Below are 26789 nucleotides of genomic sequence, written 5' to 3' on the forward strand. Positions count from 1 at the left end.
TTGTAATTTTTGTGTTCCTCTCTTGCAATAATAATAAAATAATAATAATATTATAAAAATACGTATCTCATATGATTATTTTGCGATCGGGAGTGCCGTGCAAAGTGTCTCGCGATCGTTTCTGTATATGACTGAAATATAATTAACTGAAATATAATTGTTTGTTCGCGAGTGAATACGTGACTGCTACGAGGAAACAACAAAGGATGAAACAACAAAAGAGAAGGACATATGGAAAAGTATCGGACAGTCAGAAAGCAGGGAGAGAGCCTGAAGCAGCCAGAGACATGCGGTGAGTAATTTATAAAAATTATTTATTATTTATTATTTATATACACTATTTTTAACATAGATATATTGCTTATTATTTTATTATCGTTTTATTTTTCGATCATTTAAATATATAATTCGGATTGAAATGCAGTAAAATAATCGAATCGTAGATCTAAATAATTAACTTAACAAAAAGATCCATAAAAGATATATTAGCTCTTTTAATAAATAATATCGTATACTTAATCTATATAAAAAGGAAATATTATCTATTTATTTCTAAATATTAAATACTATAAATTTAATAGGTATATATTTTGTAAAATTTAATTAAAAGAATCTTTAAGATATTCCAAAAGAAACGAAGAACTTTTCTGAACGTAGAAAAAGTTAATTATAAACAAATTTATATTTAATTATTATAATTAATTTGTATTTAATTTTATTGGAATTTTATTATTAATTTTATTACATTGTCAAACTCTACGCGATCTCTGTAATGATAGCTATTCACGAAATAGGTACAGTGAAATAATCAATTATTATCGCTGAAAAGAGGTAATAATATACTTTTAAATCTAATTTAAACTTTTGATAAACCATATAAAATTTTTTTATTATGATGAGAAATCTTTATTAAAGATCATAATTGCAAATAAAAATGGAAATAACTTCACGAAGTATATTAATCGTTTAATAAATAATTAATCCGTGTGTACGTGTACGTGTGTGTGTGAGTGTGTGTGTGACTTTAAAGATGTGTGTTTAATAAATTATTAATCGTTTAATAAATAATTAATCCGTGTGTACGTGTACGTGTACGTGTGTGTGTGTGTGTGTGTGTGTGTGTGTGTGTGTGTGTGTGTGTGTGTGTGTGTAACTTTAAAGATATACTTGTATATAAATACACTTGTATATAACTTTAAAAATATATATTTCCGTTATGTTAATTATCTGATTTTTATTCGATCATTTTATTGCGCGTTCTGAATCAAATTATATTTAGATCAAATGATATCAGAGAGAATATTTATTTATTATATTAGAATTCTAAATGTGTGTGTGTACACATATATATTAGGATAGAAACGAAATAGAAATAGAAGAATAATCATTGCTCGTAAAGATTGCAACAAAATAATAATTTATAATATTGATTCCTATCGTATAATCGAGTATTTCGAGAGCAATCAACTATTTATTAATAATAAAATTGTATATATCTTACGAATATATTCCACTTATTCCGGACGTTAATATCGCGACAACGACGAATAAACTTTTCAAAAAAGTTCAACTATTTCATATATGAGACAGTTCTACCAATCACTGATACAAAAAACTCGTCAATTGACCAGTTGGTGAAACTGTTTCAGTCCTGAGTATTTTCTTAAAAGAGCTGTTGGCGCACATACATGCGTGTATTATGTTTACTCGCGTCACGCGTTCGAACGAACCTTGACATTCTCGCGGGTAAAGTCACTAGATTAACAAAGTACCGCATAGTGCACACTTTGTAGCTATCTATACTAAGTGCAATTTTTCTAACCTTGATCCTGGTTTGTCCTGTGTCCTGTTGTGTGTATGAGGTGAGAAAACTCCTTCTGTTGCGCAGAAAAAGAAGAAAATATCAAAAGGGCCAGGTTGTTGCGTGGAGAAATGCAACAATCGCAGCCTATATCTATACTATCGGACGCCATTTTTGCTCCAGCTTATCTTATTGAGATCAAAATTGCAGTACTTTGTTAATCTAGTGACTTTATCTTAGGCTTCTCTCTGGTTTTGGTTCCAGTATGTAATAGAATTCAATATACAAAATACAAAGGCTTTTATCGTATTTAAAAATGGTCGGCGGAGCAGCTCGTGCGAGTAAAACCGCGTTACGATATCTTCTTGGAACATGCGTACCTTCGTCCAAACAAAATGCTGCCAAAGTCAGAATATCACAATTAGAATTCAACGATCACATTCATATGGTTAGTATATGTGTGATATATATATAAAACACTTATTTATTTATATATATAAATAATTTGCTAATTGAAGTTACGCTTTTGTTGACTATATAGCATTACAAAAAGTATGATTTTGTTTATGCCAATGATCCAAAGAAACTGTGCAAAACCGGCGATGTAATCTTGATCAAAGAATTATCAAACAAACTAACACGTTTGATTTCGCATGAAGTATGTATGTTATGTCAGCAGTATTTATTGCCATTGTAATACTGAGTAATATCGAGAGCTTATTTGAATTTTGGATGTTTCTTTATATATTTAATAAGATCATATTATGCAGGTTATTGAAGTGATATATCCTCTAGGTGATATAACAGATCCAGTTACAGGGAAGAAAATTGTCGCAAGTCAATATAGGTATGTTGGTCATTAAGTTTTACAAAGAAATTGTAATCACCATTTAGAAGTTAATGTCAAAAATAGATATATATATATATATATATATATATATATATATATATATTTAATTTTTTATAAATTTAGAGAGGATATAGATGAAGCCGACAAATTACTTGGCAAAAAAGACTCTGTCTTTGATTATTCAAAAGCACCAAAAAGAGGAAGATTGGAAGGTGTAAGAGATTTCACTCATAAGAAAATGTATTTGAAATATTATGATGATCCTCATGAACCACAACCAGATACAGTATACTGAAAGAATACTTGTATAACATTAAAAAAATGGTTAATAAATTAAAAATATTCATATAGAATCTATGCATGTGTGTGTGTATACATTATTATACAAATAATCTGTTTACAGATTTTTATTTTTCAATTTTCTCTATACATTCTAAAATTTTAATAAAAAAACTTATAATTATCAATATTAATATGTTAATAAAAATATAAGTTCTAAAAAGTTCTATCCCTTAATATTATATTTTTATTAGATTAAAATTGACTTTTGATATATCCTTTTGCACGAGAAAATATCTCAAATATATTCAATGATATTTACAATGTTATGATAATATTATTATAATAACTATATAGTACTATTTAAATAACTTCTTTTCAAAGAATTTTTATCTCTGAAACTTATTTTTTCTTGTGTAAGTATATGATTAATGTCGTGTACATTCTTTATACATCATTTGTATAACTTAAAAAAGTTCAATGTATAAAAATTACTTAACGGAAAAAGAAAAGTTTTCTTTACTTTTATATTTTTTTACCTTATATGTAGATTAATCATTTTAACTTACTTTTTTCAAACGTTTAATGTTTTTATATCTTGCTCTGATTAAATCAGAGTACACAAATAACTTATTACAGACATAATATTTATTATTATCAATAACCCTGCTTCAGCTATCGAACTTGAAATTTACAAATAACACAAGACATCCTGAGTAAAAAGGAAAATTATATTCAATATTCAGAATACTATAAATCTATAAGAATATTCAAATCTATCACTCAGAAAGAAACTCCCTTTCAAGCGCAGCACCCAACGCGTTCCATTCTCGATCATCTTCATTATCTCCTTCAAGATCACCTATTGAATCCTGTGAATTATCACCAAGATCTAAATCACTAGGCAAATCTTGCCCTCTTCTAAAATATGTAACGGGATCATCATCATCATCATCGTCATAATTATCATCATCATCATTATTATTATCATCATCATCATCATCATTATCATCATCATCATCATCATCATTATTATCACTGTTATATTTTTCATCTTTATCATGTGAAAAACCTTGATCAAAATTGCCATTATAAATCTTTCTCTTCTTCCTTTTTGGCACATCTGATTCACCTGCATCAATAATATAGAAAAAAACATCGTTTAATCTTATTAAAAACACTCGAAAATTATGCATTTTGTTACAAATTAAAAGATATGTATCTATATATGTATGCATGTATGTATAGATAGATGATTTATAATTTAAAAAAATCTACAATGTATTTATTTTAAGTATGTACTTTCTCTCTAATATGTATTTTATATAATGTTTCTTATATTTTATGTATTATACAGTACATAAAAAAAATTATAGATAAAATTCTATGAATAATGTATAGTCTTTCTCTCTCTTTTTTCATTTTGTTTCTCTTACCATTTATAGAATCTTCAGAATCAGAACTCCGATAACGTATTTTTATTCCATATTCTTCTGTGTCATCCGCACTTTCAAAAGTAATGTCTTGTTCTTCCATATCCTCATTTACTTCCTTATCCATAAATTCGATTTCCTCTTGAGTGAATGACATTAATGGATTGATAGAACTAGCAAAAGAATTTGTATTATCGTTTTCTAGATCTTCGACACGTTCAGGGCTACTACAGTGTGGTGGTGGTACTCTTGATCCGCGAGCCTACGATACTTCATGTTTATTATTAATGTTGAAACAATGTATAGATTTCAAAACAACAATCTTGAGAAATACAAATCTACTTAAATAATCTAATTCAACATTGTAAAATTATAGTATTTATACCTGTGATGTGAGAGGAAACAGACGCTCGTCCACATGCTCCCAGCGTTCCGCGCATGTCCACAACCATTCTGGATTTACGATTTTTATGTTTGCATCTTTTCGGGCTGCATTTGCCTTAGCTGTACCTTTTCTAATAGCAACTAAATGCGTAGTTTTCTCCGTCAAATCCTAGTCAAATTTTATCTTTACAGAAATACAATGGAATATGATAAATAAAATGAATACAATCAATTTCCTTACTTGAGTTATTTCCGCTCCAAACGCTCTCGCGACTTTATATACACGGCTTTGGTGAAGCTTTTGATGAGTAGGTATTAAGCCACTAAAAGTTAAACACAATCCTTTTAATACTTGAGAACGTACTCGCGGAATTATATCCCGAAGAGATTTTCGATCATTTCCTTGATCCAATATAGCGTAAAATTCGGTATGAATTCTTCGAAGAATATCTTCTAAATATAATAAGTAATCATCGTCATCTTCATCTATTATATCACTTTCCTGCTTTAACGCCACTTGCTCATTATCCTTTATTGTTTTCACAGGCAATACAGCTTCTATCATTTTTGTATTTATTTTACTATCCTCTTTCACAATATTAGATTGAATATTGGAATCTGCAGCTTCTTCAATATTCACTTTACTATCTCCGTTCTTTGTTTCTTTCATTTTATTCTCAATTTGTTCATCTTTTTCTTCTTCATGATCTATTTCTTTTACTGAGGAATTGTTTGACAATGATTGTCTGATTTCACTTAATGATTCAGACACTTCATTCTTGTTGTCTTTATTTTGTGAATCATTTACATTTGATTCATTTATATTTGCAAGCTCAGATGAAGGCGATACATCACTTTTCTCCAATCCTGGTGGTGCATTAATATCGCCAGTGTGACGGAAAAAGTGATAGGGTTTAACCTGAACCAGATTTCCACATCCTTGCCACACATCTTCCCTATCATCTATGATACATACTAAATCATCGCCACATGGAAACAAAGCTCTACAATAGATAGAACATAATAGAAAGAATAAAATTTTATCCCTATAAAGTTAATACTACAAATTTAAGTAAAATGAAACAAACTTAATATTATACAAGAAAATATCTAAGAATGATTAATTTATAAATTTACTTGAGATTTGCAGTTTTTGACGCTGGATCAAAACATTCGTCTCTAGAAAGTATCCTATGAGAGAACAGAATTCCATCTTTATCTAGCAATGATGCAACAGTATGTGCATAAATTCTTGCCCCAAAGGTACAAATATGTAATTCATACAAATGACTCATCTCTGAGAGGAAATGTCGAGTGTTTGGTCTGAATCTAGTATGATACCATGGGGAATTTGGTCCATATAATTGAAAGTGGAAAACATCCTTAAAAAAAAGAAATAAATAAAAAATAAAGATTTTCAAATTGCAATAATATTGACATTTTATGCCATGGAGATTTCAATATAATAAAATATCTATTTACTTTTAAATTAGGTGGAATATTATCATTTGTAGTATGAACTATCGTTTGATCAAGATCCACAAGTAATACTAATTTTCGATCCTTTAAAAGACGTTGTTCATCCTCTTTTCCAATTTTCTCAGCTAATTCGGGACATACTTTTAGCTCTGGTATACTGTGTACCATAGGCACACTTGCTTGTGATATTCCAGTTATATTTCCATCTTTCCCAGTTTCTTGCACTCTCAAATCTGCTCCACATTCTGCGCACAAATCTATCATCACAGTAGGATGCGTACATCCTTCGAGTAGTGCTATCTCTTCCCTGGAACACTAACAAACTATGCAGATGTTGCAAAATGCAAATATATTTAATTAAACAATGAAAAGTATTTGTTTACTTGATATAAATCAGGTATACAAATAAGTTTTTCATTATTTTTCCTGAAAGAAATTCAACATTTATTAGGAAATTATACATGTGCAGTTCAATCATAAATGTTCATGTATCAATCGGAATAAATAATAATCTGAAGACATTATGTCCTATAAATATTAAAATAATTCAGCCAAGTTTCAATAATGTGCTCTTAATCAATTTTATCATATAAGATCAAGTATTATCATGCAAGCATTATATGTAAAGTTTAATCATAAAAATAAACCCAATCATCTTATAGTATTTTCTTCCATCTTTCAGGAAAGGTCATCTAGGTAACGATTTTCCTGAAAAATGGTCATTTTCTTTTCAACTCTTTGCTTAAACAAAGTAATTAGCAATGAAAACAATCTGTAATTATTGTTTCGTCAGGCTTAAGTAGTTCATACTAAATCATATCCTATTTTGTTTGATTTTATATGAAAATTATATAAAATTGATTAAAGGCATATTATTGAAATTTGACTAGATTCTCTTGTCTTATATGGCACACTCACCATCTTCAACTATTATTTGTTCTGATTGATGCAGCATGTCTTATCTGACGGAAAATTTAGAAATGTCGAAAAAATTAAAAAATGTCTTAATGAATTCTTTGAAAATAAAGATTAGATTCTTTCTATCAATCTAGAATCTATAACATGTCTGAAAAATAAAAATGAAAAATAATGGAAATCACTTTTACTGTAACTATATATGTATAATTTGTTAATAAACATTGAATTTTATAACACAATAGTAGAAAACTTATTTATATATTTTTATATATACATTATATTTTTATATATACATTAATATATTAGAATAGTTCTGTAATATAATTTATAACATTTATTAAATCTTTATTTCAAAAACAAACATATAAAATATATTTAATCTTAATTCAATGTATATAAATACTTAGATATGTGAATCTTATAAATATGGTAAGACATATATATATCATACCCAGGTTGAATGACGTCACCCTCCTTGGCGAGGATTTGTTTGACGCGACCGAAAATTGTGGCTCGCAATTTTCTTTCGGATTTTTTAGCACTCTCGTTCTCGATGTCTGTCATCGTAACATCTTGATACAGTAACAATATCCTACCCACCGCGACCATTGTATCTAAACGTACTCTCCATTTCAATATTTTACCGGGTGGACCGTCTGACGGGAATGTAACCTTTATTATTGCCATAATTGTACGTATTTCACGCTCATTCGGGATACGATAATGAATGTTATGTGTCCCTGAAGAAACGATAAAGGAAGCGTTCCTTAACCTCCTTGAAAACTGTTAAGTTTTGCGCGGGAGACAGGACACAGTACACATACAACATTCACATTCATATCGATCGAAAAAGTGGAGAAAAAAAATAGATGCATGTGTAACATCCCGCCATTTTGAAAATCTTATTTCTGTTATTATTCACTTATCAATCTTATTTTTATATTACATCCAATAATATAGAATAAATATTTAATCTGCTTGCTTTTATTTTAAACAACAGTTACAATATTTTATCTTATATTAATATAAATTATAAATTAAATTCGCGTAAGCGGATCAAGCAGATAGCCAATCACAAGACGGTTTAGACCCGATCTACAATAGGTAATTTAAGCCTTAAGTCTTAAGAGATTGACCAATCACAGGCGAGTATTCTCTTCATACTTGACTGTGATTGGTCAATCTCTTAAGCCTTAAAGCAGAAAGAATCCTGAGAGGGGCCATGTCGTCGTTTTTCAGTGGCGCCCCGTAGATCCATTTTAGACGGAACTACATATCCACTTTTCGATGCCATGATAAAACCATCGATTGGTACGTGTCCGGACTAGATCCATAATTGTGAATCAAAAATGTATGAGAACATATTATGGGTTCATTAATTGTTTTATTATTAGCTGCGCGTAATCTCTTTTGTTTTAATACACATTATGAATTCGAATAATTGATCATAATAGAAAAAACTATTTTACACTAAAAATATTTATTTATGATAAACATTTTCAGTGTGTGAAATAGTTTTTTTTCTCATATGATCAATTATTCGAATTCATAATATGTATTACAACAAAAGAGATTCTAAAGAACTGTAACATCCCAGCAAACACTAAGTAACAGTTATATAAGTGTTAGTTGCAATTTCTCTCTCAACAATATAACTGTTATATAACATGTAAGTTATATAACAGTTATATTGTTGAGTGGGAAATTGCAACTAACACTTATATAACTGTTATTTGATGTTTGCTGGGATGTATGAAGAAGACAGACGCTCTCCGGAAGGACAGAATTGAAAATGAAAAGATACTACACAATATTTCAAACTAATAAAATTCATTCAATATGTAAAATATTTACATTAAATCATACATCATTGTATTCATTGCAAACGATACTACAATTTTTATTACACACAAACACACACGTACGCGCGCGGACACACATTTTGTCTCTTTTTCTCTTTTCTACTCACTCACTCACTCACTCACTCACATAATCATTATTATTATTAGTGATCGCAGCAAGCTATATATATTATATACAGGGTGTTAGAAAAGTCTGGAAATGGTCAAATATCTCGAAAACAAAACGTTTCTGACAAAAATGTTTCCAATCAAAGTTGTAGGGTTTTAAAAGTTCTATTCAATGATCATATCCGTTTGACCTTGAGTGAAGGGGTTAAGGCAAAGTTAAGGCCAACATGATTTTTTAAAATGGAAACCCCAATTTTTTATTGCATATGTCTTCCCCATGCGCGCGCGCACACACACAAAAAACCTTTTTTGTTAAATATTTCAAAAACTATAAGAGACCACCAAATAAAATAAAGAGAAAAATTCATCAATCAGCAACCTCATCTCTACAACATATGTAAAGATCAAGCTCATCGGCGAGATATCGTTAATGTAAATAATTACCAAAATTATTTCATCTTATAAAAGAAATACTTAATAAAATATAACTCAATTATAGCAGTTTAGAAAGCTCTCAAAGTAAGTTACAAGAATATAGGATTTTAAAAAATTTAAGGCGACTTGCCCTAACTTTGACAACGTCATCCAAGATTAAATTGATGAGATCAATAAATAGATCGTTTTAAACTTTTTTGAAAATATTTTCCCATAGAACCACTATTTTCGAAAATAATTGGTCGTTTCTAAACTTTTAAACCATCCTGTATATATATGCTTCAGTGTGTGTGTATGTGTGTCACAAGAGAGTGCTTGCTTGTGAAGTTCTAAATTTCAACATATACATACAATGAAAATACTCCAGAATATTGTCACACACATATAGTGTTCAAAACAAATTGTCTATAGTTAAGTTAACTGATGAATTCCTATTGTTGGGAGATTGCATTGCGATGTATCGTCTGCGTAAAATTTCCTGCAAATCATTACATGGACTATTTTCACGTTTTATCCGAATAGAATGTCCACCTGGAGATCTGTGAATTGATATAACATCATTTTATTTTATTCTATAAAATTTATTATAGTTCCTAGCTTCTAAGGTGTACTTAGTTCTAACATTAGAAACTAGAAATCAAATAAATTTTTTCCTAGCATTATGTGTTAAAATTAAATTCTCATGTAACATTTCATATCTATAAATAATTCATATTCAATAGACATAAATTAGTTAAAAATTTATTATCAGTAAAGAAACATAATTCAATCTATATGTATTATAAGTTTTTAATGACTTTATGATAGAACTTTGACATTCAATCAAATGTTTATAGAGCTTATTTTTTAATTTAATTAAATGATTTTTTAAACTGAAAAATACATAAATCTATTTAATAAATTATAATATATTAATATATTAATAAAATTAATTTATTTCGAGTTTTTCGTAAAATGCAAGGAGAAAATTTACATATTTTTTTACTTTTTATATCGTAAAGTAATGCTGCATTAAAAAATTATAAAATATCACACATTAATAAATTACCTTGCAATTGATTTTAATTTTATATTATCGATATCTTTAAGTATATTATCTGTTGATTTCTGCGCATTCAGTGGAATTTTTTTGCGCTCCTCAATTTTATGATCTTGCAGACTAGCTCTTCTCGCGATATGTGGTGTTGTAGGCGGCGGAAGAGGAGGTGGAGGTGGTGGTGATATTGTCAAAGATTTTCCTTTGTCTGCTCCACTGGGTAAAGATGTAACAGATGCATCTATAAGAGGTAGATCTCTAAATTTTTTTATTAATAAATCTTTTTGATTATTTTTTGAGTATAAGAATATATATATATATATATATATATATATATATATATATATTTTTTTTTTTTTCTACGTACACTTAGACAGTTTATTATTTTTTACAATTGTTGAGATTTGTTCTCTAAGCTCTTGCAACTCTTGTTCCAACGCAAGTAATCTTACTTCAGATCCAAAACTAATTGGTTGTAGTAGATCTGGTCTACTACTGGAAAGCCTTAAATTGTAGAATGATAATAATATCGCATATGATAATATTTCAATAAATATACATATGCATGCACGCACACTTATACTAGATCTTAATTAAATTCTGTATGTCCATATAGTTTGTAGTTAATTTTGAATGAAAAGCGAAAAATAGGAATTTGAAGGCTACATTATTTCATTATTTGTTATATTTTTAAATTTTTATATTTTCAAAAATATTTGTCAAATAAAAACTTTGTGAGGTTCTTTTTTATATTGTAATTTTATACTATTCAATCAATAGAAATAATGTTCTAAATTAAGTTCTAAAAGATTAATAAAAATCAACAATCCAATTATGTAGAATTATGGTAAATAACCAACATTATTATAAATCTTTTAAAGAGAGTTATTTATTATAATTTATTATATAATTCATAATTAACTAATATATAAGATGCGACTAAGCATTGTATTCAGAGAATCAAATAATGTGTTCATAAGAAACTTTCTCTTAGAAAATCATTCTATTAAATGCATTCGCGAAAAACTTTTTCTTAGAATAATTCAAAGAATTTAAATTCCAATACATGATATTACTTTCATTCAACTTTGCACACACACATATTCTGTCGGATCAAAATTGAATATGGGATAAATAGTTTCAATTAAGACTTCAAATTTTGACATTTTACTTCTTCATGCTTCATAATTTATCTCAATGGAACGAATCAAACCCTAAGTAATTATTTTGTGTTTACTCCCTTGATTACAAGAATCTATTTAAATGTTCTATAAAATTCAACAAAATCATTCAACAAAATCAACTAATACAAAATCAACTAATACATAATACTGCGTAAATATTTCGATGGTATATATTTGCATGCATATGAAAATATTGCAGGTTTCGCGTTAAAAAGAAATGAAAAAAAGAAATTACCGCAGGCCGGGATCGAACATGACCAAAAATAATCTCAAAAATAATGCATTTCCAAAAATTTTGCTACAAAGAAGATGCTTATTTTTCCATGAGAAATATAATAATACTCTATATCAAATATTTTATATTATATATATATATATATATATATATATATATATATAATATGAATAAATATATATATATATATAAATTTTTTTTTTTTGTTTATTTATATAACTATGCATATATCATGCATATTTGCATATATTTTATATGTATATATCCACATATATGGTTGTAAATAAAGAAAAGCTTGTGAAGATTTAATCATAATTTGACAAATCAAATTGCTGACCTCATAGAACCATATCCATTTGTATCGACATAAGTGTTACTAGTTTCCTCATTAATCATTGAACTTGTCATCGAATGTAATGGTGTTACACTGACATATATTTTTGGTGGTGGCCTCAGAGGTAAAAAAGAACCTATTCTCCTTACAATACTTCTTCTTTTTCCACATATAATATCACTCATCTGTAAAGAATAATTTTTATAATTTTGATATAATGTAACAGTAATTTTACATATTAAAATAAAAAAAATATTAAAAACCAATGAGCAATAGCATTTAAAATATCACATTTAAGAAATTTTATCCTACATATGCATACACATACACACACACACACACACACACACACACACACATACATACATACATACATATGTAAACCTATGACAATTGTCATTTGCATATACAAACATAAAAAATGTTTATTTATGAAATTTAATTGCTTTATTATATAACCTTATATCAATCAATAAAATCTATAAATAATATAATAACAACATATAAATCTATTTTATACATATTTATATTATTATAAAATCTTTTAGAAATCTATTTTATTATAAATTTAACATATATATATACACAATTTAAAACAAACTACATATATGATGACAAATTATAAAAATATTAAATATTAATTAATCATTAAATATTAATATATAATTACATCTGTGATGATTAATTTCATATAGCAGAAGTACTGATCATCATGCATCGAGATAAATTCTTTACCCTCGTAATCAATTATTATTGCTATCCTGACAATTTCAATGTACATTACAGAATTAATAAAATAAATTTATAATGTGATAACATACATTAGAAATCGTGTGAAATTCGAAATTAATTCTGTCAGATTTACAACACTGATAGATCGTAAATACAAAACATAAACTCCAAGCTTCATTTAAAGAAATATTATCACTTCAAACATTTTTTATACATACTCTGTGATTTATAATTAATTACTTTCATTCATACATATTTTGTACTTTACTCTGCAGAAACGAGGTTATATTAAAAACATAGATGTTTAAACCATAGCATATCTAGATTCTAGATTGATGAACATTTATCTTTATTAAAGTAACTAGATATACAAAGTGTCGCCACAACATTGGCCGCATTCAGCGGACTCAACCGCTAAGTAGCAATCGAACATGATTGGTTTTTACTTTTAGATCCGACCAATCAGCATCGAATTACATTAGAAAATCTAGTAATGTTGTCCACTGTTGAGTTCGTTGTCACAAGCGTCATCTATCAGAGAGAAGACTAAGAGATGTCATGGTCTGCTTTTAGGTGATCCCTGAAAGCGATACTCCCTCTATGGACATTGAAAACGTGGACATGAACTACAAAGCCAATGTCCATGAATGTTCTCAGAGGGTAATATATAATGTGCACAATTTCTGGTTTCTTTCCGTGCTACGTGCACAAAATGCCGATAGTACCAGAGTATAACAAGACATTTATGTATATAAATTGATAGCAAATAAATTATTCAATCGCAAAAGATACTGTAATCTTCCAATGTAATATTCAAAGAAGAAATATTTTTCTCTATTCATTGCCATATTTATATATTTTTATTCACAAAACACAAAATGCCTGCTGTGAAATAAAAACATTTTTAACTTTATTTCTATCAATCTTAATTAGCAGTAAACTGATCTTTGATTTATCATTTTTTTAATTCTCTTTGATATTAATGATTTTTTTAATTATTTAAAAATTTAATTATTATACATGTATAGAATTTCCAATTAATCACTGATTCTTCTAAAGTTTTTATAATTAAGATTCGAAAAATGTAGATATTGTAAAATATTTTAAATGTCTCTTCCTTTATACAAAATATAAAGAATTCATATGTTCCATTTTAATATAGTCAACATTATTTATATATTTTTATTATAATTTTTATATCAGCATAATATTTTTATGCTTAATACTTTATATAATACAATGTGCTAAATTATAAAATTTAATACAATTACAAAATAGTATTACTATTAATAAATAGATTGTATGCATACTATCTTTTAGTTTCTAATCATCAATCACTATGCATTTCTATCCAATATATTCTCTTCTTCGAGTTCTTGGATTATTATATGGTTTATTGTATTCCTTTGTGTTAAAATCATAAGGATTATCATTATTTATCATGCTTATTCCTTCCTATGAAGTCCATCGAAATATTTTCTATGGACATTTGTTCTCTCGGGTATAAATATTCAAATCACTCAAAGAGAGAGAGAGAGAGAGAGAGAGAGAGAGAGAGAGAGAGAGAGAGGAGGAGGAGGAGGAGGAGGAGGAGGAGAGAGAGTTTCAGATATTCAAATCATTGTAGTTGTCTTTTTTCTATTTTCTTAATTATTGTTTCTTTTTCTTTCATTTTATTCAAAAATATTAATATAATTAATATAACATATACAGGATGTATCTGAAATACACTAAACTTTAAGAGCGTATTCTAGATGTCAAAATAAGACTTTTTTTTCTTATGAACATGGATCCGCAAATGAACCCCCCTCCGAGTTAAAATTTGAAAATGTGTGAAATTGACCAAACCCGCAACGCAAATTTATCTCTCAAGAAAGGGTGATAAATAACATCAAAACGTTAAACGTATAAAAAGAATCGAATACAATTAAGAATCGACGTGTGTGACCGGAATCAAAATTATAAATTATCATTTTGTCGCAATCCTTAGGAACAATAATTATTCTTTTTTTAATATTTATAATTAAGAATATTTCGTCCGATGCTTTATCATATAATTATGTGATGATTTAAATATATATAATTCATCTGAGAACGCGCAGTAAAACGATCGAATGGCAAAATCGAATAATTATCGCAATGGAAAGGCATGTGATGTATATTAATCGTTTAATAAATAATTAATCTGTGTGTATATGTGTGTGTAAGACTTTAAAAATATACTTGTATATAAATTCAATTTTCGTATATGTACGTCATAGTACGCGTAAAATATTTCGGCAGCGAGGTCAATAACACGACGTTCGACTTTGATAACGTAGCGCTGTATTGTTTTCATAGGCGAAGACCTTGTATCATTCGCACGGCGACATCCCAGTAGTAAAGTAGTGATACGGAACACTTCGTATTGTTGAATTCTTTTTCTAACAGTGTGATCGCGATTAATATCGAAATCTAATTCACTACGACTATTACAATTAACAATTAATTAACTCTTAATAAATAACATAAAACTATATGGCGATGATACATCCATCGAAACGCGATCCTTCATTATTTCAAATAAAAATTGAAACAAAAGAGACAAAAATTATAAATACATAGACGACTTTGTATTATTCACACGACATTCCAACGGCAAAGTAGTGATACAAAACGCTTCGTATTATTGAATTCTTTTCCTAAACGCGATCGCGATTAGTATTGAAATATAATTCGCTACGATTATTGTAGAGCGAATCGTACTTCTTTATCCCTTATAAGATATATTAATGTGCGTTTCTCGTAATTATTCCGCGATTTCGAAAGTGCCGTGCAAAAGTCTCGCGATCGTTTCTATAGTATATGACTAAATATAATTAATTGTTTGTTCGCGAGTGAATATAAGTGAGGAAAAGGATGAAGAAGAAAAAAAAAGGACAAGTATCGGACACTCAGAGAGCAGTGAAAGAGCCTGAAGCAATCAGAGAGATATGCGGTGAGTAATTTATAAAAATTAATTATTATTATTAACTTATGATAAAGATCATGAAAATGTATCGCAACGATATATATCTTTTCGAATCGCAATCATTAATTACTGCGAATAAAAATTGAAAAAGGGAACATAAAAAGGGATAAAGAAATTAATTTGATTATGATCTTTCGATTGTTGATGCTTATTATAATAATTTCTCTAATAATACTTATTAAAATTAAATAAATTTCGACCAATGCTTTACATTTTCTTAATCGACAATCATTCATGGAATATTTCAACGACGTTTTATGATATACGATCATTCGCACAATAATCTTGAACAATAAAGTAGTGATGTTTCATATATTATCAAATTCTCTCTCTACAGTCAACCTTGGCGATATAAACAGTACCGCGGTAATGTTTCTGATTTACGATCAATCCTTCAGTGGCCTTCGAACAGTGAGATAGTGATGTGAGACGTTCCATATATTATCAAATTCTTTCTCTAACAATTATTTTGAACATTGCTTTATATAATAGAGTTTCTCTTATGTTTTATATTTTTATTTATCGTTTATATTTGCGAATTAAAATTTATATAGTATATTACAAAATTAATTATATATTATATTATATATAAAATTATATATAATATAATATAACCCTCCCATGGGGTACACCTTGTCGTGGTGAGAGGGCTTAGTACCTGGACGATGCCTTGAGATTTATCTTAAATTTTCCAATTTATGATAAATCTTAAGGTGCCTGAATGGGAAGCCAAGTACCCTTTCGCGTCGTCGGTGCCGTCAATGTGCCGCGGACGGCAAGCGCTTCGTCAACGCGTCGCGTTAGGTATATATATATTAGGGAGTGCCGTTAAAGGTATATACATATTAAGTATATACATCGCGCGATTAAATATAAAATTTTTAATCGCATCGAAATAGTGCGGGAGTGCCGTTCAGTATCGCGCGTAAAATAACGAAAATAGCGATATAAAAATATCGCTCGCGAGTGCGAGAGTGTCGTCAAAGTATCAAGCGCCAACATGAGAGGAGGAGGAGGCCTGGGAGAGGCATCTTGCACCGGCGGAACAACCTGATGGTGAATATTATTATTTATATATTAATTGTTATAAATTGTTAACTTGTTATAAACGAATAATAATTCGATCTTATTATTTAAATGAATTAAATGAAAGATTTTTATGAAAGTCATATAAAATTTTCTATTCATAAAACAGTTTCAAAAATTTATAAAATTTTTCCATATGTGTTTATCTGCTTATTATTTTACACATCGAATATAAAATTCCGCGCGATAAAAATTTTTTTAAACATTAATTGCATTTTATGAGCATTATTATAAATGAATTTTATATTTATATGTTACAGACAACTAGCTTCGATAACAACAATTCCGCTGTTGCGCATCAGTGCCGGTGAGTGAAAAAAAACTTTTATTTAACTTTAAGGTAACGGATTCATAGAGATTGCAGATGTAGATGTAGATGTAAATTGTAGATTGTAAATAAATCCGTTGTCTTAGAATGGATGAGCTAGGATGGATTAAATTAAATAAATTAAATTAAATAATTAAATTAAATTAAATTAATTAAATTATATTAAATAATTTTAATAAGTTTTTTCGAACTTACGCTTTGCATCTATCGCGAAAATATATTGAAATATTAATTAAAAAAAGAGAGATCAAGAAAAGATTTTTTTGTAAAAATTTTATCTAATTTATTAAATAAAGGACACGCATTAACAATTATCAATTTTATCAATTTTATCAATTTTTGATGCTAATTTATTCTTATAATACGCACTTTCTTCTAATTTCTCATAGCTCATCCATCGTAGAATTTATTTGTAGATATTGTTTTTAAACTTTATTTTAACTTAATATAAAGCCAAATGATTAATTATTTAAATAATTTGTAATATGATAAATACACACATAAATTTTATATTTTATTATAAAATATAATTTATAGAAATTTATAAAAATTTGTAGTAATTTGGCTTTATTTCAATTAAAATAAAATTATATTCAATATTTAACGAACGATCGTTAAATGATCGCTAAATGAGCGCAAATATTTCACGCTCTTTTGCCGGTAATTATCTGGCAAAAGAAGGAGTAATTATCTCCTTCTTCAATCTCTGATGAGAGATCGAGAAAGAAAGTGGCCAGGATCAATGAAAAGTAGAAAAGATTCAACTGGCCTGAAGAATACGGTTAGGGCACGCGGTTAGAATACGCGGTTAGGGCACATGACTAAAATATATGCATGATTAGGTGAAGTGATGATTAGAGATAGGTTCCAATCTCGAATAATTTTAATTAATCAGGAAGTAGGGTTGTGAAGGCTATAAGTAGAATCATTAGAATTCTTCTGTTAATATTAGGGTTGTTAGGGCTCTTAAGATCATTAGAATTCTGTAATAGTAGGATTGTTAGAGCTATTAAAATTATTAGAATCTTTTAATAGTAGAGTTGTTAGGGCTATTAAGTAAGATTCATTCTTTCTTTTTAATATTCCAATAATCCTAGGGATAAATTAAAATGATTTTCATTAAGTTGAATTTATTTTTATAAACGATCTAAAAATAAATATAACATGTTTTAAAAGTGAAATTTAAATTATCAAAATTATCTTTAGAAATATTAAAGAAATTGCATAATTATTAACGTTCAAGAAATCTTAACATGTTATATTTTATTTTAAAACTTAAAAATGTGTGTATTAAATCAAATATAATATTAAATCCAAATGTTAATGCTATCAATATCAAATTATTATATCGATGTTATTAAATATTTGAATAAATGGAATATTATTACTTGACATTGCATCTTGATAGCATCATAAATTTATAAATTATAAACTGTAAATTGTAAATTTCAAATAGTTATAATTGTATTTTAGTTATAATCTAACATTGATATTTTAATTGTAAAATACAATACAATTATGACTATAATTATATTATATGAAATTGTATTTACGATTGTAAATTCTTATGTAAATTACACGAAAAATTATCGAAAGTATACGTATAATGATTACATAATAGTAATTAACATAATAGTAATTCATTAAAGTATTTATTTCTGTAGTATATATTTTTGGACTATTCATAAAAGAGTAATTGTTTGTATTTTCATGTCAAAGAGTCATTAATAAATTCGGAAAATTTTTATATAAAATATAAAAATTCGATGCTAAATTAATGATTAAATATAAGCATTATAAAATTTGACGGACGCCTTCGTTACAAACTCGCGAGTCAATTATTATAAATTTAATGATATGCTTTCCGTTAGCTTTATTTATTTATGAATTCCATATCGCGCGGAACTGAATATTCTTAAAATAAATTATTAAATTATGATTACAAAAATACCATGTTCTTTCCGCGTTCTCTTCGCGTTCTTGTACAAGATTATCATTTTAACAAAAGAATTTTATCACTGTTCCTCTCGTCAGATAATATTCCTAAATATTGCTAATTAAATATAAAGAAATGTCAAATAAGAGAGTGAAGATTCGATGTGCTAAGTCAACGATTAAATATTAACTTTACAAAATTTAACGATCACCTTCGATATTATAGAATCGCGAGTTAATTATTATGAATTTAATAATTTGTTTTTTCAGTTATATTTGTATTCACAAATTTTGTATCGGAAAATATTCATAAATAAATTAATAAATTATGGTTGCGAAATCACCGTGTTTTTCCTACATTCTTTTCGCGTTCTTAGACGAGATTGTCGTTTTAATAAAAGAGTTATCATTGTTCCTTCCGTTAAATAAACGTTAATGAAAATTGCGTGGCTCATACCGCCGAGGAATCGAAACGATTTTCATCATGGAGAATTATTTCTTACCGATTCTTGTGAGATCCATTCGCAACGTCTAGTTCAATGTCCTGTTGAAAATTGGGAATTTTTATTGTAAGATTGAAGGAACTAATTCCAGGTTTTCCTGGCAATTTCTGAAAGCAATGATTTTGATAATAATTCAACGACGAACGCTTCAACGCCATACGCTTCTTTAAAGTCGAATTAATAATAAATAATGTATATTTAGATGAAAGAAATGTATCTTTTCTTTTCTTCGTTAAAAATGTTCTATCATTATTAAGATTATTGATATTATTATTGTCTAATGCCAGAAAGATTTAATAGTAGATTAAATATGGATATAGCGTTGTTTATAAATTTTTATTTTTCAAATAATTTCATATTGTGATTAATTTTTATTAATTTTTTGATAAAAATGATTACGAACAAATATATTTTTAATTATTTTTAATAATTTGTCTCTCTTTTGAAAAATTATTTCTAGGTGCTGGGGATATTAACATTAATTTTTAGTTTCTTTTAAGAAACTATTTGCAGGTATTGGACATCCAGCCATTAGCCACTTTGAAATATAAGTTTTTAGATATATACCATTATATATATATATTTATATATATATATATATATATATATATATATATGTATGTATAATAAAATACATGCAAATTAACGTATCCAAAATATTTTTATAATTTTTATTAATATGATACATTATATATACGCGAAATTATATATGAATGTTACATAAAATGTGCGAATACTTGAAAATTTCGAGACAAATCGAATGGGTAGCTCTATATTAGTAAGATATTGATTAAAAGAAAAAAAATTATTAGTTTAAACGTTATAAGAATAAGAATCTAGAGAATTAATCTAGAATTAATTATTTAAAATTATTTGATTTATTTTATTTTGCACACTATTTGAACTGAAATTTTTTAAATCTTGCTGATATCGGATTCGATTCGTCTCGCGCGTGCGAACGGTATCTCAAATTATTGTATTCGCACATTTAACACAAACTCCAATGATGCACGTATTTTATTATTTATAAATATAATCGTTTGTAATCACATTTTTATAAAAAAAATCGTTATATCCATTTAATTTTCAATAAAGATATATATTTCTTAATAATGAAAGAACATGTTTTCTGACGTGAATATTAATTTCGTGAATTGAAGACAATGACGAGGGATAATTGTTTCGTCGTTGATATATTACTGAAATCATTGCTATCGGAAATAGTCCGGAAGATCCATGATTCGTTCCCTCTTATAATAAAGTTCCCGACGTTCAATGGATCACTTAGCTTTTCTTCGCAGATTGATCTTGCGAAATTTGATGTAGAAACAAAATATTAATCGTTCCCCATTTTTAAAATCGCTCCTCTTTTTATCGGATATTTTTATCGGTATGTCACTCGCATATCTGTTGATTTCGATTATTATATTATAAAAATTATGTGCAATCAAATATTTTAAATATTATCGATTTATTTATTCGTCGCGTTTTCTCCGAAATTTTAAATCGCGATTTATCTTATAATTTAATATAAATTATAATTATCTTAAAATTTAATCGTTGACTTATACATCAAAGCTTTGTCTATCTTTCCACGTCTTTAAATATTGTCTTTAATAATCCGCATAAAATCCACTAATAATATAAATATTTTTTTCTATTAAAAACGATAACTTTATTAATGACTGTTTTAATCGCGATTGTTTACACTAGATAAATCTTATTAAATTCTATTATTACATCAATTATTACCCTTGATAAAATCATTCAATTCTCTATTAAACGTGGCGATAACGCAATTTTTTAATTATATTTTAAAGCTTATAAAGCTGTCATTTTATCTTATTTAGCTAATTATGCGCGAGATAGAATATGTATTTTATTCTCAATTGAGATTCGTATAAAATCGCGTATTAATCACAAATAAATTGGACAGTGAATTTTATGTTCATTCAAACAATACGAACCACAAATGTTTATCAAAATATCTTCGTGTATCATCATTTGTGTGATAATAATTATGTCACGCGCGTATCTATTGATGGTTTTGTTCATCATATTATAAAAATTATACGTATATTTCTCGTAATCGATATTCCGATTATTATCGATTTATTTATTTGCGTTTTCTCGCGAATTTTAAATCGCGATTTATTTTGTAATTTAATTGTTGATTTACATCGAAGCTTATTTTATTTTTTCGTATTTTGAATATTTCCTTTGATAATTTACACAAAATGCGCCAATAATGTAAATACTTTCTTGTACAATCGAAGAAATGATCAATAATTTTATTAATGACTCTTTTAATCACTATATTACGTTACATAAAACTTATTAATTCTATTATCGCATATATTATCGATTATTAATGATAAATGTTGCGTAATTAATCATCGCTAATCGGGCTTATCTGAACTATATAAAAAATTTTAGTAAATTTCATATTATACGTATATTTTGGACATTTTCCCGTAATAAATTATTCCATGTAATAAATAAAAATTATTTTGTATTAAGCATGACAAATGATGGTAATTCTTATGATTTTATTACCAAGGAATACAATAATCCTAGAACTCGAATAATAAGAACTCCATAATAAAAACTTGAGGAAGAGAATATATTGGATAGAAATGCATAATAATTGGAAATTATTAAAAATTAAAAGACAGTATGAATACAACCTATTTATTAATAGTAATACTATGTTGTAATTATATTAAATTTTATAATTTAGTACATTGTATTATATAAAGTATTCGGCATAAAAATATTATACTGGTATAAAAATTATAATAAAAATATATAAATAATGTTGGCTGTATTAAAATAGAACTTATGAATTCTTTATATTTTATGTAAAGAAAGAGACATTTAAAATATTTTATCACATCTATATTTTTCGAATCTTAATTATAAAAACTTTAGAAGAATCAGTGATTAATTTGACAAATTCTATACACATATTAATAATTAAATTTAAATTTAAATTTAAATTTAAATTAATAATTAAATTTAAATTTAAATTTAAATTTAAATAAATAAAAAAATGATTAATAAATATCAAGGATCAGTTTACTATTAATTAAGATTTATAGAAATAACGGTTAGAATGTTTTTATTCAGCAGTCATTTTGTGTTTTGTAAATAAAAATTATATAAATATGGTAATAAATATAGAAAAATATTTATTTCATCTTTGAACATTACATTGGAAGATTACAGTATCTTTCGCGATTGAATAATTTATTTATTATCAATTTATATACATAAGTGTCTTGTTATACTCTGGTGTTACCGGCATTTCGTGCACATAGCACGGAACGAAACCAGAAATTGTGCACATTATACCCTCTGAGAACATTCATGGATATGGCTTTGTAGTTCATGTCCACGTTTTCAATGTTCATAGAGGGAGTATCGCTTTCAGGGATCACCTAAAAGCAGGCCATGACATCTCTTCTCTCTGGTTTGTTTCCTAGGAATTCTAGCTAGAGGTATTTTATCGTAGCTCTATTATTGGATATCGGACGTCGAACATACATCGTAACATCGGACGCAGTGTGAATCTCCCATTAAACCTGTGCGAATGGCCTGAAATTGCGCGCGCATTCTCCACTCGACGCATTCTCCGTCTATCTAGCATAATCGCAAACCCCGTGACGATAAAGCGTTGTCCAGTGTCGACGCCCAGTTGCGCGTGAGTGTTTAACTTAAATTTGGTACATCCTGTTTAGATCGTTAGCAAGTGATTACGTCTGTCGTTGACGCGGAATAGACTAGTAGATTTGTTTTTTACTCGCATCGCACGATATTTCTATCGCACGATTCCACCGTACGGTGAAGTGTATTTGACATAATGCTCAAAATGGCGACTCTGAAAACAATGGGCCTCCGGTGCACTTGTACGCCGCTCTGCAACAAGCTCTCCGATCGTTTTTCTCGTCTGTCGCGCTAGATTTAACGTCAGCCGAACCCGAAACGCAAGGATTACGCAAATCTTACGTACATACATATACGTGAATGCACACGCGTATACAATCGGAGTGAATTCTCGAGTCAATGAAACAGCAAGTTTTCCCGCACGTCGATCCTTGTATAGTAATCTATACCTTGTATAGTACAGTTTTACGACATTCGTTTGTAAAAGATGCTTGCACGAAATAATCTGTCTGCAATTGTCGTACATACATATGCAATTAAATTCATTGCGCAATTTGTTTTCACCGGCATCGATCATCTTGTTCCTATTACAGAATGAGAGAAAAAGATGAACTAATACTGACTAGAATTGATTTGTTTTTTTTTTTATTTCTTTACCAGACAAAAAAAATGTTACAATAAAATTACATTATCTAATGTCAAATTTTATTTGCATCTTATAATTGTATCGAGCATTCACTCAGGATATCAAAATAATATTCAATATCATGATAGAATACATCTAACATTGTATATGTGAATGAATATCCTTAAAATAATATATTTGATCCATATCTATATATATGACTTATATGTTGATTATAGCATAATTAATAAATAACGACACACAAGCTGTAATTTATACACATATATATATATATATATATATATATATTTACTTATTTATTTATTTTATATATATATATATATATTTATTTATTTATTTTATATATATATATATATTTTATACATTACATACATTACAACCAAGTTATTACAATTAATAAATAGAGTCATTAAATAATTGTTACATCCTTGATATAATATTTGAAATTTGAATTTAAATAATATTTTGCCACAATTTTTATTTTTCACAGACAGAAGTCAAAATGCAGACAATAAAATGTGTCGTAGTGGGAGATGGAGCAGTTGGTAAAACTTGTTTATTAATCTCATATACCACGAATAAGTTTCCATCGGAATATGTTCCAACAGTATTTGATAATTATGCAGTAACTGTTATGATTGGCGGTGAGCCATATACATTAGGATTATTTGATACAGCCGGTAAATATTATTATTAGTGTATATATTTTAATCTAATTATTTACAATAAACTATTTCAAATGATATAATAATATATTTAAATTATATATCTTAAATTATATATCTATTATATGAATAGTACGAAAGATGACAAAATTATATTAGCAATAATTTATTAATGCTTTGGAATATTTTACAGGCCAGGAGGACTATGATCGTTTGCGTCCATTAAGTTATCCACAAACTGATGTATTTCTTGTTTGCTTCTCAGTTGTATCTCCATCATCATTTGAAAATGTTAAAGAAAAGGTACAATATGATTCGAATTATGATTATTATAATATTATTCAATGTTTCATCTCTAATATTTTAATGTATTAATAGTGGGTACCCGAAATAACACATCACTGTCAAAAAACACCATTTTTGTTGGTTGGCACACAAATTGATTTACGGGACGATGCAGCAACAATTGAAAAGCTTGCAAAGAATAAGCAAAAAGCAATTTCGAATGAACAAGGGGAAAAGCTTGCTAAGGAATTAAAAGCTGTAAAATATGTAGAATGTAGCGCTCTTACACAGGTATGATAATTATTTATTCTGCACCAAACAATATAGTCAGAAAGATAACTCATAAAAAAAGTGTTAAAGATTATAATATTTATACATTGCTCTATGAATTCAATAGTTCTTCTTCACCACAGAAGCTACTTTTCTAATATTTCAGAAAGGACTTAAAAATGTCTTTGATGAGGCAATATTAGCGGCTTTAGAGCCTCCAGAACCTGTTAGAAGAAGAAGATGTACCATTTTGTAGTAGGTTTGACTTTTTTTTATAAAACTGTTAGTTCTACAATGATGAAGACTGTAAGTTTCCTTATATACATTGCATGCAAAAAGTTTAGTGACAATTGTTAAATTCTAAGGCATATAATAAGTATTTTTCAACATTGACGGCATATACGTGAATATGAAGCAATTTTTATCCACATTGGCATATATCATATGAATTTATTTTATGATTATTAAATTATAATTGTAACATTATCATATTACCTTCATCTTAATGAATTTCCTAATAATATATTTCACATCATTCCGCGCATCTCTGTATTTGCATTATAGTGATCAAATGTATCGACTATCCCATGTTCTACTCAACACGAAAAAAATGTTTGAAAATTTAATAATGACATTCACATTATTCATTTGTAAAGAAAATATAAATTTCATTATATGTATATACATTTTTAATAGTTTATATCAACTCTTACTAGTTTTATATATATATATATATATATATATATATATATATATCAACTATTTCATAAAGAAATAGAAATTTATGTTTTCTATCATTTATAATCTTTCATAGATTATGATGTGACATACACGTATATGTGAAAATGTAATACTATTGATTTCTGTATTATGTATTCTTTCTATGATGTATCTTGTATATTAAGTACAAGTTTTTTATCTTTTTAGGCGAATAATGTACTCGCCTTTTAATTCTTTAGCAATTCTTTTGTAGCAATCTGTACCTATAATGTATATATTTACTACAAACGTAAATAATTATTGATATATTTATATAATTCATCAAATTTTTGCGTTCTAACTCACAAAATAAGCGATTTAATGAAAAATATACTATAAAATGTGATGTAACTTACATGTATCATTTTTTGAAACAGGGAGGGAAAAGAGATAAAAAAATTGTTTCTTACTATTATGTGCAGGATCATGTAGTAGAAGTATCGTACGCGTGTGTGTCTAAACAAAAGTTCTGTTATAAGATCTGTAATCTTCTTAGCGGCCATATCGATATATTAGTAAAATAAATAATTGCGTTAATGTATTTGATTAATGTGTGTGACTAATGT

At 27.5% G+C, this 26789-nt stretch overlaps 4 protein-coding genes across 14 annotated transcripts; 2 read left to right on the forward strand and 2 right to left on the reverse strand.

Moving 5' to 3' along the window:
• The first annotated feature begins 1727 nt into the window (after positions 1 to 1727).
• Positions 1728 to 2975, forward strand: LOC105257187 (28S ribosomal protein S17, mitochondrial). 3 transcript variants are annotated; one of them, XM_025406526.1, is made up of 5 exons: positions 1728 to 1862; positions 2066 to 2249; positions 2343 to 2459; positions 2572 to 2648; positions 2775 to 2975. In XM_025406526.1, the coding sequence occupies exons 2-5, from the start codon at positions 2118 to 2120 to the stop codon at positions 2944 to 2946; spliced, it is 498 nt and encodes a 165-aa protein (XP_025262311.1). In that variant the 5' UTR covers positions 1728 to 1862; positions 2066 to 2117; the 3' UTR covers positions 2947 to 2975. The 3 variants fall into 3 exon arrangements, with proteins under 3 accessions (XP_025262311.1, XP_011265945.1, XP_025262310.1); XM_025406525.1 differs by having other exon boundaries at positions 1740 to 1862; positions 2042 to 2249; XM_011267643.2 differs by having other exon boundaries at positions 1739 to 2249.
• Positions 2976 to 3490: 515 nt separating this feature from the next.
• LOC105257189 (RNA polymerase II subunit A C-terminal domain phosphatase) lies at positions 3491 to 8033 on the reverse strand. Of its 3 annotated transcripts, none has more exons than XM_011267644.3 (7): positions 7596 to 8033; positions 6230 to 6533; positions 5885 to 6129; positions 4989 to 5751; positions 4749 to 4916; positions 4367 to 4625; positions 3491 to 4062 (listed from the first exon to the last, which is right to left on the reverse strand). In XM_011267644.3, exons 1-7 carry the CDS (start codon positions 7829 to 7831, stop codon positions 3710 to 3712), a joined length of 2328 nt encoding a protein of 775 aa, XP_011265946.1. In that variant the 5' UTR covers positions 7832 to 8033; the 3' UTR covers positions 3491 to 3709. The 3 variants fall into 3 exon arrangements, with proteins under 3 accessions (XP_011265946.1, XP_011265947.1, XP_019884902.1); XM_011267645.3 differs by having other exon boundaries at positions 6230 to 6541; positions 7596 to 7759; XM_020029343.2 differs by having other exon boundaries at positions 6230 to 6549; positions 7596 to 7655.
• A 946-nt stretch (positions 8034 to 8979) lies between these two features.
• LOC105259525 (mitochondrial fission regulator 2) lies at positions 8980 to 13382 on the reverse strand. 4 transcript variants are annotated; one of them, XM_025406543.1, is made up of 6 exons: positions 13289 to 13382; positions 13009 to 13099; positions 12342 to 12523; positions 10953 to 11089; positions 10598 to 10826; positions 8980 to 10088 (listed from the first exon to the last, which is right to left on the reverse strand). In XM_025406543.1, the coding sequence occupies exons 2-6, from the start codon at positions 13054 to 13056 to the stop codon at positions 9941 to 9943; spliced, it is 744 nt and encodes a 247-aa protein (XP_025262328.1). In that variant the 5' UTR covers positions 13057 to 13099; positions 13289 to 13382; the 3' UTR covers positions 8980 to 9940. The 4 variants fall into 4 exon arrangements, with proteins under 4 accessions (XP_025262328.1, XP_025262329.1, XP_025262330.1 ...); XM_025406544.1 differs by lacking the exon at positions 13009 to 13099; XM_025406545.1 differs by lacking the exons at positions 13009 to 13099; positions 13289 to 13382 and adding an exon at positions 13160 to 13283.
• A 10059-nt stretch (positions 13383 to 23441) lies between these two features.
• On the forward strand, positions 23442 to 26107 carry LOC105249962 (cdc42 homolog). 4 transcript variants are annotated; one of them, XM_025406533.1, is made up of 5 exons: positions 23442 to 23635; positions 24735 to 24924; positions 25103 to 25212; positions 25288 to 25485; positions 25631 to 26106. In XM_025406533.1, the coding sequence occupies exons 2-5, from the start codon at positions 24747 to 24749 to the stop codon at positions 25718 to 25720; spliced, it is 576 nt and encodes a 191-aa protein (XP_025262318.1). In that variant the 5' UTR covers positions 23442 to 23635; positions 24735 to 24746; the 3' UTR covers positions 25721 to 26106. The 4 variants fall into 4 exon arrangements, with proteins under 4 accessions (XP_025262318.1, XP_025262317.1, XP_025262319.1 ...); XM_025406532.1 differs by lacking the exon at positions 23442 to 23635 and adding an exon at positions 23642 to 24036 and having other exon boundaries at positions 25631 to 26107; XM_025406534.1 differs by lacking the exon at positions 23442 to 23635 and adding an exon at positions 23642 to 24031.
• Positions 26108 to 26789: the final 682 nt, after the last annotated feature.

This window comes from Camponotus floridanus, unplaced genomic scaffold (assembly GCF_003227725.1).
Source record: "Camponotus floridanus strain SB8 unplaced genomic scaffold, Cflo_v7.5 scaffold148, whole genome shotgun sequence".
Lineage (NCBI taxonomy): Eukaryota > Metazoa > Arthropoda > Insecta > Hymenoptera > Formicidae > Camponotus > Camponotus floridanus.

Coding starts and splice junctions, on each gene's coding strand:
- LOC105249962 (XM_025406532.1), top strand. CDS start 23,998: ATGAAACAGCAAGTTTTCCCGCACGTCGATCCTTGTATA. Junction 24,037..24,734: donor CGCACGTCGATCCTTGTATA/GTAATCTATACC, acceptor TATTTTTCACAG/ACAGAAGTCAAAATGCAGAC. Junction 24,925..25,102: donor AGGATTATTTGATACAGCCG/GTAAATATTATT, acceptor AATATTTTACAG/GCCAGGAGGACTATGATCGT.
- LOC105257189 (XM_011267644.3), bottom strand. CDS start 7,831: ATGGCAATAATAAAGGTTACATTCCCGTCAGACGGTCCACCCGGTAAA. Junction 4,917..4,988: donor TTGGAGCGGAAATAACTCAA/GTAAGGAAATTG, acceptor AAATTTGACTAG/GATTTGACGGAGAAAACTAC. Junction 4,626..4,748: donor TGTTTCCTCTCACATCACAG/GTATAAATACTA, acceptor GAAGTATCGTAG/GCTCGCGGATCAAGAGTACC.
- LOC105257187 (XM_025406526.1), top strand. CDS start 2,118: ATGGTCGGCGGAGCAGCTCGTGCGAGTAAAACCGCGTTACGATATCTT. Junction 2,250..2,342: donor TCAACGATCACATTCATATG/GTTAGTATATGT, acceptor TTGACTATATAG/CATTACAAAAAGTATGATTT. Junction 2,649..2,774: donor ATTGTCGCAAGTCAATATAG/GTATGTTGGTCA, acceptor TTATAAATTTAG/AGAGGATATAGATGAAGCCG.
- LOC105259525 (XM_025406542.1), bottom strand. CDS start 13,119: ATGTACATTGAAATTGTCAGGATAGCAATAATAATTGATTACGAGGGT. Junction 11,090..12,341: donor AATGGATATGGTTCTATGAG/GTCAGCAATTTG, acceptor CTACAATTTAAG/GCTTTCCAGTAGTAGACCAG. Junction 10,827..10,952: donor AAATAATAAACTGTCTAAGT/GTACGTAGAAAA, acceptor TACCTCTTATAG/ATGCATCTGTTACATCTTTA.